Raw genomic sequence first — 11,860 nt, forward strand, 5'->3', positions numbered from 1 at the left:
CTTTGTGTCTCTCTGGCAAGATGTTCTGCTCCTGAATCAGCTGGGTGGGTCTTGCCTCTAGCCTCTTTGCAGGGAGTTCTGCTGAAGGGTTCCGTGCTGGGCCTGCGCTCTTATAGTAAAACATTTAAAGAGTTATATCTGAAACATCTGCATAAGCTTTGCCTAGCTTCACCGTTTAATAGTTTTTGTTTGTTTGTTTTGTTTTTGCCACAGTTACCCTTTGTGTATTTTCTTTCTTGAATAAGTGAGAATAGTTACAGATGACATCACGACATTTCATTATTTTTATTTCCTAAAAACAAAGTCCTGGCAATGCCATCGTAACGGCTAGGAAAACGAAAATAGTTGCATATGGTTATGTATTGTCTAGTTCAAGTTCAGATTTTCCCTGTTGTACAAAGTATGTATTGTAATACTATTTTTAAACATACAGGTTGTAATAAGCTTTTCATTTATGAAATTAAACTTTTGTAGCTCTTTTTTCATCTAGAAATTGCCCCCCCACACACACCTTTTAAAAAAATAGTCCACGCTAATTGTTCTACAGAGGAATACACATCCTGCTTTTAGCTGTTTCCTCTTAATGTTGTTTATCTAATTCCTTTCCCCTGTATTTCCTGTAAACTGAAAATTAGATCTACATCTTGGATTTAGAATAAGCATGTTTGGCATAAATACTTCATAGGTGGGTTGAGCAAATTCTCAGTTTTCTCCAAAATAGTCCTGTGACATACTGTCACACCACAGGTATTTAATAGTATCCTCTTTGCTGTCAAAAGTAGTCAAGTATGAGGCTGGGGAGATGGCTCAGTAGAATAAGCACTTGCCTGGCAAGTGCAAGGGCCTGAGTTCAATTCCCGGTTCCACAAAGAAAAAAAAAAGTAGTCAAGTATGGATGATATATTAGGTCATTATTTACAAATGATGATGTACAAATATTTATGCTATTGCCCATCGAGAAGCCCATCAGATTAGATTATTCTACTGTTTATGATAAGTTTGATCATTTGGTTAAGGTGTTGGCTGCCAGATTTTTGTATTATAAAGGCATGTTTTTCCCTTTATAAGTAGTAAGCATTATGTGGGGTGGTATTTGAGACTGTAGTTTTTAACCATTGATGATCCTTGACCAAATAAATTCTACATTGGAGGTTATAATGCTAGTTTATTTAAATGATTAAGTTTTGGCATTGAGCTTGAGTCTTTTTTAATGAAAGAATGTTTTATCTATCTCAAAACATTTCAGGATCCTTAGATACTTCAATATTGGTTGTTTGTTGTCTTAAATGCTTTTCTACTTGTTCTTTTTTATAGTTTCTATTCTTTGAAAACACTAAGAATATGTCCCTGCACCAGTTTTTACTAGAGCCAATCACCTGCCATGCCTGGAACAGGGACCGTACCCGTAAGTATGCTATTAATTTTGCTTTTTAAAATTTTTTTGTTTTTAAAACTTAATATTCAGTATTGTCTTGACCATGATTAAAAGATGATATCGTCTTGTGACCTCCCAGAGGGTAAATGTGTTGCAGCTCATGTGTAACTCCTTACAGTCCTAGCTTGGTCCTCCTCCAGTGTCTTTTCTTGGACTTGTACCTGATTTTATTACCTGTCTTCATATGAATCCACTGAGGAATGGGGCAATTCTGCTTTTGCTTCTTGGCCAAGAATCACTTGATTCTGAAAATCTTATGAGAAGACATGGTGCCGGTAGGAGGTGAGAGCACATACTCGATGGCAGACTGAAGCCGGAAGAGTAATTTTGCTTTTTGCTTTTGACATCTTTGATACATTTTAGACTTAGGCATCTTTAGGGTTCATATATTAATGTTACTTGTGAAGAGAACATTAAATGCACATTTTTATTCAAGCACGGTGGCACATGCCTGTAGTTCCAGCACTTTGTGAAGTTGAGGCAGGAGAATGGAAAGTTTGGGCACCCCACCGACAGTTTACCAATGTATTGAGCCTTTGCCCCAAAATAAAAATTGAAAAATGGCTAAGGATGTAGTTCAGTGTGAAGACCCTGAGTTAATAATCCCCAGTAATGAAAATAAAATAAAATTCAGCATTTTAACATATAGAAGACTGGAGATGTAGCTCAACAGCACAAGTACCTTTCCAGCAAGTACAAGGTCCTAAGTTTTAGTCCTGGTACCCAAAAAAGTATACAATTCAATGATTTTTCAGCATATTCTCAGAGGTATGCAACAATCATCACTACCTAATCTCATAATTCATATTGAGCATTCCTCATTCAAAATCCAAAACGAAAATGCTCAGAAATCTAAAACTTTGAGCTGGTCATAGTGGCATACACCTGTAATCCCAGCATTTGGGAAGGTGAGGCAGGAGGACCATTGGGAGTTCGAGACCAGCCCAGGCTACAAAGTGAACTCAAGAGCAGCCTGAACTGCATAGTGAAACCTCGTCTCAAAAAAAAAAAAAAAAAAAAAATCCAAACTTTTTAAGCACCAACATGATTCTCTAAAAATTTTGGATTTTAGAATATTTCAGAGTTATGTATTAGGGTACTTAACTGGTAAAGTCTACACAAATATTCAGAAATCCATCAAATGTTCAAAATCTGAAACATTCTACTCCCAAGCATTTTTTGATATGGAGTACTCCACAGAGAAACTCTGTACCTAAAGCCAATCTCAGGTTCCCCCCCAAATACCTGTCCGATGCAACCACTAATTTTGTTTTTGTTTTTTTGAGATACCGAAGATTAAACTCAGGACCTTGTGCTGAGGAAGGCACTTATACCACTGAGCTATCTCCCTGGCCCTACAACCACTAATTCTTTTTCTTCTTCTTTTTCCTCTTTTTATTTCTCCTCCTCTTCTCTCCCTCTTCTCCTTTATTCTTTTCCTTCTCCTCTTCCTCTTCTCTCTCTCTCCATCAAAAAAACTAGTGCCTAGTTCAAGGGTCATAAAAATGTGAGTCTGTGTATGTAAGAATCTTGTCTGAATTCAGTCCCCCAACATGGGGAAATTTTCACGACAATATTTTGAATTGGTCCAGAAGATTTGAAAACAGAATCTTGTTTGCAATTTATATCACCTTTATTGTATTATATGACTTTGTTATTACATGCTAGGCAAGGACACTACCATTAAACCACATGTCCGACCCTTATATTGGCTTTATTATAAATGAAAACTTTGAAATAGTTTATCTACAGCATCTTTTTTTGATCCATAATAGCTTAAGAATACCCATTGTGCCCACACACTGATGATAAAAGGAATTCTATGATGGTTAATTTGAAAGCACTTTTTTCAAACAACTTTCTTATTCCTTCTTTGTAAAATGTCAACTGTGACTTCCTTTTATTTGGTGTCAGTTTGAAGATGAAGTATTAACAATTATACTGCTTTTTTCTCCAGAGATTGCCCTTAGTCCCAATAATCACGAAGTTCACATCTATAAGAAGAATGGGAGCCAATGGGTGAAAGCTCATGAACTCAAGGAGCACAATGGACACATCACAGGTAAAAGCATGCAGGTGTGGGCTTGGTGTGGTGTTTCCAGTGGCTTTGCTTTCTATTTCAGTGAAGAGCCTATTGTAAGTGACAATGTATAGCTGTGTAGCATTTGCTGATTTTAATTTAGAAAATTTGAAAAAAAAACTATAATAATGACCCGAGTTGTAGAGCATGCTTTGGCCCTACTGGTACATAGCACAATACTGATGTGTGAAGTACACCAAACCCTACCGTGAGGATTAGAGTTGAGACAGGCAAGTGAAAACTGAACCACATGAACTTGTAGACAGTGACAACTTGAGCCAAATATGATTGTAGGTGTGTCCTTTAGAGTTTCCTTTGTGTTGTTTTTGAGTCAAGAAAGACTTCCTAAAACATTGAATAGAAACAGGAATAGTATAACAAACACATTACTCACAGTGTACAAAATAACATATTCTCCATAATTCCAAGTATAAATTTCTCACTGCTATCTTGGCTTTTCTGTCTCCTTAAAATTACATTTGCATTTAAGCAGGGCTTTTTTTTTTCTACTGAGAATCAAAACTCGGGACCTTGTGCTTGCTAGGCAAGTGCTGTGCCACTAAGCAGAACTTCTTGTACAGGTATTTTCTCTCATGTGAATCCCAGTAACGCTGTTTAGCTTAAAGACATGCTTGCCTTTAGCCACGCATGGTGACTCATGCCTGTAATCCCAGCACTCAATAGGCTGGCCAGCTTGGGCTACATAATGAGTTCGGGGCCATGCTGAACTACATAGATCTCAAAAGAAAAAAAAAACTGTCTTTGCCTCAGAGAGAAATGTAGCGTGTTTTGACATTCTGCTATCTTTAGAAGTTGTCTTTAAAAAAAAAAAAAAAAAAAAAGGTTGTCCATTCCTCAGTAAAACTTACAGCAAGACATGGTGACACATACCTGTAATCCATGCAGGAGGATCACAAGTTCAGGCTGACACTGGGCAACATACTATAGCAACTTAGGAAGACCCTGTAAAAATTTAGAAAAGGGCTGGAGAAGTGGTGTGCAGAAGCCCTGAGTTAAATCCCCAGTCCAACTGCTGCTCCATCTCCCAAAAGCAAAAACTTATGACTTATGACCACTTTCTTACACTTACCAACAATTTGTGTGTGATACAGTTGAGCACTGGGAACCAAGTTTATTACCAAAGAAGCACCAAAGACAGCATTTCTATTTTTATTGTTGCTTTCCCATGACCTTATTTCTCTTCGTTTGGCCTATTTTCTTTAAGTCCCTTTGCCCATGCCCTTATGGCCTAAGAATAAGGACACATCTATCTTAAATTGGAATTTTAGAATTAAGAACTGCTTTTTATGTATTTATTTTTATTTTAAAGAGAATTAAAAATACCCAAAAAGACAATAAAAATGATACAGAATTTTAAAACAAGATTAATTTAGGGAATTAACAATGGTTGTTATATTAAATATTGCTATCTTTAGAGTAGCTCAGATTACTAAATATAGGTATGTAAGATTGATCAAACAATTAAGCATTAACAGCTCCTTTCAATAAATCGATAGAAAGTAGTAGTACTATTAGCTTAGCTATCTTTTGTGTGTGTGTGTGTGTGTGTGTGTGTGTGTGTGTGTGTGTATGTATATATGTATCCCTTCCTCCTTTTTTCCTTCCCCCTATCCCTGTTGTAATATCCTTTTTTAAAAAAAGAAAGAACTACTTTTAAATGAGAAAAGGCCAAGATGAAAAAGCTAATAGATAGGCAAAATGTGAAATACATATTTATGTCCTCTTCTCTTTTGGGATCTTTTGAACTTGGTTCAGCTTTTTGTGTATAGACTCCAGTGACTTTTTTTTTTTTTTTTTTTGTAAGATCTGAGAGACACTGTTTGTGGAAAAATCTAAATATAAATCTTTGACAAGAGATCAGGGGTTAGACATGTTTTCTCAAAGATATTAACTACAGAGGAAAAAAATTCTGAGGAATTTCAGAAGAAATGATTAGTCAGTACCACAGAGAACAGAAATACAGCAAGGATCAAAGGGAGAGCAGAATTCTGGGTTTTTCCATCTATACTAAATGCTTGATTGCTCCTGTTGGATGTTTTGCTTTGTTATTGTTTTTGGTTTTTGGTGTGGTTTGGGAGATTAAACCCAGTCTCACACTTACTAGGCAAGTAAGCTACTATAGTTCTGCGTCCCTGTCCCCATCCAATGCTCCTTTTAAATTATTTTACTTTCAGAAATGAGGAGGTAGCTCAGTGGACTAAGTGCCTGCCTGGCAAGCACAAGGACCTGGATTCAATCACTGGTCCTCACACTGTCTCCCAGGCCAGCTGTGCCAGCCATGGAAACCAGGCATGGTGGAGCACACCCGTAATCCCAAGATCACTGCAAGTCCAAGCTGCATAGTGAGACCCTGTACCAAATAAATAAATACATAAATTTTAAAAATAAGTGTTTTACTTTTAAGGGTATTTTTGTTTTTGTTTTTGGCAGAACTGAGGATTAAACTCAGACCCTTGCGCTTGCCAGGGAAGCGCTTATTCCACTGAACCATCTCCCGGCTTTGGTTTTTTTTTAAGTTCAGTTTTTTCTCTTTTGTAGTTGTTTATTCAGAAAATTGAGAAATGGGTCAGGTATGGTGTGGTACACATCTGTAATCCCAGCACTTAGGAGGCCAAGGCAGTAGGGTCACCATGAGTTCACAGCCAGCCTAGGGTACAAAGTGAATTCAAGGCCAGCCTGAACTCTGTAGCAAAAGCCCTGTCTCAAAAAGACCCCCCCCAAAAAATAGTTTTGAAAAAAAAGGGATTTTGGGATTTGTATTATTTCCTATAGCGAGATTTCAAAAGTTTAATGGTGTTCTGTATATCCCTCTGTCCTCTGTGTTTGCTGTAAATTGTAATTAAAATTTGGTGATAGTTATTACCTCAACAAGGAAGCACATAATATCTTTTTTTTTTGCTTTTATTTTTATTTTTTTTATAACAATAAAATTCTTCATAGGAAAATTTGCATGGGTTTAGGTACACAATTTCTGTACAAGTATAGGCAGACATCATCAGATTTGTACTATCACATACATATGTTATATTTATGTAGTATTTCCATAATATCTTTTTAAAAAAAAATAATATTAGTGACTATTGATGATCAGTACCTATATCCATTAGTTCAGTAGTGACTGAAAAGGTGTTATTCTAAATTTACCGTTCTCTACTACCCAGAATCCTTCTGAAAAATAGAAATTTACATGCATTTGCTATTTGGTTACCCTGAGATACAGACAGAAAATAGGATATGTGTTTGATTTTTCTCTGAAAGTCTTCTGATGGTAGGAAAACAGGAAAAAAAAAACCCATAATACTAAATTAGTAGAGAGATGAGTCTTTGCCTTTTACTGAATGATTTACTCTTCCTGTCCCTTTTTAAAACAAATGTTAAGGGGCTGGAGAGATGGCTCAGTGGTCTGAAGCACCTACTTAGAACAAGCTTGGCAAAGCATCAGGGACCGCGGTTCGATCCCCCAGCACCACATGCCAGCCAGCCCCGCCCCCTGGTGGGCTGAGCTGGCCACACACACACACACCACACTCTCTCTCTCTCTCTCTCTCTCTCTCTCTCTCTCTCTCTCTCAAATAAATAAAAAAAAAAAATTTAAAACAAATGTTAAAAAAATTAAAAGCTAACATCATCTAAAATAGTTTAGGTTATATGACTATAGTTTCACAGCTTCCATTTTCAAAAGAAAGATGTAGGTCCAGAAGTAGATTTAGAAGTATAAAACCTTGCTGAAGGCAATTCCTCATGTTTTTCTTAGAGAGTAAGGACCTGTTTTTAAAAATCACTGTATGTGTAAATGCCTTGAAAATTCTCACAAGTGGACATCACAGATACATGGGATGAAATTTGAGATCGTCAAAGTCATTCCAACATCACTGCACTCTTTCTCTTTATTATTAGGCAGTGATCTGGATGTTAGAGGAAATACTAGTTTTCCATGGCTCTGTAACAAATATCATAAATTAATATAACAAATACCATAAATTTAAACCAAAATACATTTATTATCTCATAGTTTCAGTTTAAGAGTATACATGGCTTATCTGAGACCTGCTTAGAGTCTCATGAACTGTAAGATTCATGGTCGCTTGCTTCAAAGTCAGCAGTAGAGAGAACAGGAGTCTAGCAAGATGGACCTGTGTCCCTACATACTCCTAAACACATACCCTATACATCCCATTACCTTTCTAGCACTCCATGGGTTGGAAGTGAGTCACAGGTACTGTGCACATAGAAGGGGAGGATTGGGAAACCTGTGAACACCAGCTGATAGTGCCAGCGTCACCGCACATATTTTCAGAGACTTTTGTCCTATTGTCAAAAATTCTGCAGTTGAGTTAGGAGAACAAGTCCTTCATAAAAATTACAATTTGTACCCAGATTCTGTGATTTTTATCATGGACAAATAATTTTAATCAGAAAACGTTCATGCACCCCAAATATTTTAAAATTCTAAATCTTATTTATTATTATTATTATTATTATTATTATTATTATCATTATTTGCCGAACAGGGGATTGAACTCATGCTCTTGCGCGATTATTTTTGTCTTATCACAAAAAACAAATCTTCCCCAAATGAATATGCAAAACATCGTTCTAAGTTTGAGTTCATTTAGAAAACCTGAAATACTAATAGAAATATATATTTTGGCAATCACTTAACACATATTGAATCCACAAAGTTAGTTATTAATTTTTAAGTTGTTTGATAAATAGTGGAAAGTGATTTTTTTCCATGTGTCTGTGTGATAACTACTGGCAGCGGCAATACACCCTTCATTTGGCAAGCATTATAATGAGCATTTAAAAAAATGACCTTATGAGATGTTAAAATTTCATTATTATAGAAAGTTTTAAAAATCTAATGTTTTATCCAATAAAAATTAAGCAGTTTTAAAATACTTGAGCCACGTATGGTAGCACACACCTGTAATCCCAGCACCTGGGAGGCAGAGGCAGGAGAATTGCTACAAGTTCAAGGCCAGCTTTGAATCTCATGGTTGACATATCTCAAAAACCAAAAGAAAAAAGATCACTTGATCTTTTCATCTGGCAATATCTACTGACTACTTTGAGTCTCTTGAGATACAAAACTGAAATTATGACAGTAATATCCTTTCTTCAGATAAGCATTAACAAAAAATATTCCATTCTTATCTACTTTAACATATGATTGAAAAATCAACATAATATTCAGTAATGGGATGATTTAGCATATCATGACAAGATCAGTGTTCTAAATATTTGCTACATTTTTTTCAGTGGAGAAAATGTTTATCATAATAGTCATACAGTTTTAGAACAGAAATGCCAGATATGGTGGCACATGCCTGTAGTTCCAGCATTCAGGAAGCTGACCCAGGAGGATCACTGCAAGTTCAAGGTCATCCTGGCCTATGTAGTGAGTTCCATGCTAGCCTGAACTGTAGCACAAGATTATGTCTAAATACATAAATGAGAAATGTGTGTGGACATAAGGCATATTATATAGGGCCAGAGTTTGACTTTAACATGGCTCTTTGTGGTGTTTGTCTCGTAATGATATGGGGGGGCTTTGCTTTTATGGTTAAAAATAAAATCTAAAAATCTAAAGAAGAGGCCTGCAAAATTATCCTGTAAGAATGGATTTAAAGGGGCCAGGGAGATGGCTCAGTGGAATAAGCGCTTCCTTGGCAAGCGCAAGGGCTTGAGTTCAATCCCTGGTTCCACTACAAAAAAAAGAAAGAAAGAGAGAGAGAAAAAAAAAAAGAATGGATTTAAAATCAAAATTTTGCCAGGTAATGGTGGTACATTCCTCTATAGGTTCAGTTCCCCAGTACCACCACAAAAATCAAACCACTTCTGGTTTGTTTGTTTTTTTCCTTTTCTTTTTTTACATATTTAGTACAGGATCTGCAGGGTCTCACTATACAGGTTGGACTTGTGGTGATCCTCCTGTTTTCAGCCTCCTCAGCACTGGGATTACAGGTGTGCACCACCATGCTCAGTCTTAGTCGCCATCTAAGATTAAGCGCATCCTGGGAGTGGAGCTGACAAGGCACTCCAGGGATCGAACCCTGGTCCCTGCATCTGTGTAAGCAGGCACTTTAATCTTCTCAGCTATCTGGCCAGCCCCAAACTACTTCTGTTTCACCTGGCCTCATAAGGAATCTTGAGTCATGGAGACTGCAGAGAAACATCCTTGCTTTTTGTGAGAAGCTGATCAGGGACAAAGATGGGGGTGGAGGGGACTTGGAAGAAGTCTATATCTGGTCCTACCATGGCTGGTACTCACCTGCTAGAGCGCAGCCAATTGTCCATGACCAGACAAAGCTGTTGACTTACATCTCACTTTCAGGGATCGACTGGGCACCCAAGAGCGATCGCATTGTAACTTGTGGAGCGGACCGCAATGCCTACGTTTGGAGCCAGAAAGATGGTGTTTGGAAGCCAACATTGGTGATTTTGAGGATTAACCGTGCAGCCACTTTTGTGAAGTGGTCCCCTCTAGAGAACAAATTTGCTGTGGGAAGTGGAACACGGCTCATTTCTGTTTGTTACTTCGAGTCTGAAAATGACTGGTGAGCAACATCTTTTGAGAAATTCTTATTTTTCTCTGCAGAATTTCTGTTTGGACTGCTGTGTTCTTGGTGACTGTGGAGGCACAGTGTGAAGGCTTAAATATAACTCCAGGTTTTCCTCATCTAGAGATTGGGGTTTTTCTCCCCTGGAATTCTCCTTTCTCCTGAGCATTTCTTAGCATGTACACCTTCAGTCCAATCTCCTCATTGTCTCATTAATTGTAGACCTGCTGTTTCCAAGTTCTGCAACATGCTGAACAAAAAACAGTATAAACTGTTCTCTCACTCAGTAATGCCCAAATTGCTCTTTTTCTGTTGTGATATATAAATCATAATTTGAAAGAGTAGTACTCTGAGGAATATTTTTTCTCTCATCCTATCTATTCACTTGAAATACCTAGGATTTTTGCGTGTAGCATAGTTTTCCTCTTAAGCTTATTTCCTCTTAACCAACCCTATGACTTCAGGTAATTTTTACTTGTTTAAACTGCTGAAGTAAAAATTCATCAGAATCATAAATCTATAATCAGACTGTTGTCCTTTTTTTAAAAAAACTTTAAAATTTTATTACTAAATCCCTTACAGCTAGTAAGTAAACAGAAGTTATTTTTATGGCAACTTTCTATTAGTTTGATGAGAAAATAACCCTCTTGTACCTAAACCCATTCAGATTAGGTGATAAATATCATTCATTATGCAATTGTCATATAAGAAGAACCTGGGAAGGTGTTTCTATTAAAACTGGCATAATACACATTTCTCTTAGGAGTACTGTTTACTGGAACAGTGCAAGATAATCATATCACATTTGTCACTTAGTAAAACTTCAAAAATGAAACATTTTTTCTTTATAAAGAAAGTGAATTTGTAAGGCTAGTGGTATAATTCAGGGGTAGAATGCTTGTTCATCAGGCACAAGTCCCTGGATTCGATCATCACCAAACAAAAAAAGAGAGAGAAGAAAGTCTGAATTTGCCACAAGATTGAATTTTTTTTTTCTAAGCCTAACTCTAACCCCTAACCCCAACCCTAACCCTAACTCTAACCATAACCCTAACCCACAAGATTGAATTATGATGTGTATTTTTCTTTCAAGTATGAAATATGAAACTAACAAAATGCTGCAAACTAGAAATCATTTAGAAGATTCATGGTAATAAATAGATAGTTTGAACTTCAGTAACATTCCTATATAACTGAACTATGTCGGAGATTACAGTTTATCCTGGAAACTTCCTTCTAGCTAAGTTTCAAGCCCAATAATTGTTTATATTCTGATTCACTGAGATACAGGTTAGTTGGACTTTACTCTGATAGAAGGTATAGTCTTTGAACAACTTCTGTTTAGTTATTTATTTATTTATTTATTTATTTATTTATTTTGTGTGTGTGGCCAGCTCAGCCCACCAGGGGGCGGGGCTGGCTGGCATGTGGTGCTGGGGGATCGAACCGCGGTCCCTGTGCTTTGCTTAGCTTAGCTTGTTCTAAGTAGGTGCTTTAGACCCCTGAGCCATCTCACCAGTCCCCTGTTTAGTTTTTTGAGACAAGGAGTCCATATGTAGTCTGAGATGGCTTGAAACTCAGGATCTTGTTGCCTCAGCCTCCCTGGTGCTGGGATGACAGGCATGGGCCACCACACCATGCCTAAACAAATTGTACAGTCAGGGCAGTTTTTTAGCTGTACGACAGTTCATAGGTGTGATGGAGAATCTTAAAACCTCCACTGAGAAGCTTGTAATTTAATGATATGAGCTACTGATTATT

At 37.0% G+C, this 11,860-nt stretch overlaps 1 protein-coding gene across 3 annotated transcripts in view; it reads left to right on the forward strand.

The window, feature by feature from the left end:
• Arpc1a (actin related protein 2/3 complex subunit 1A) overlaps positions 1-11,860 on the forward strand; it is a 33,270-nt gene that overhangs the window by 6,718 nt on the left and 14,692 nt on the right. For all 3 annotated transcript variants that reach the window (XM_023713496.1, XM_023713495.1, XM_004629636.2), the window contains 3 exons: positions 1,315-1,405; positions 3,393-3,497; positions 9,874-10,096. In XM_023713496.1, coding sequence (XP_023569264.1) covers positions 1,342-1,405; positions 3,393-3,497; positions 9,874-10,096 — 392 coding nt within the window. In that variant the 5' untranslated portion in view covers positions 1,315-1,341. The remainder of the gene's footprint in view (positions 1-1,314; positions 1,406-3,392; positions 3,498-9,873; positions 10,097-11,860) is intronic.

Source organism: Octodon degus, unplaced genomic scaffold (genome assembly GCF_000260255.1).
Source record: "Octodon degus isolate 3935 unplaced genomic scaffold, OctDeg1.0 scaffold00031, whole genome shotgun sequence".
Classification (NCBI taxonomy): Eukaryota; Metazoa; Chordata; class Mammalia; order Rodentia; family Octodontidae; genus Octodon; species Octodon degus.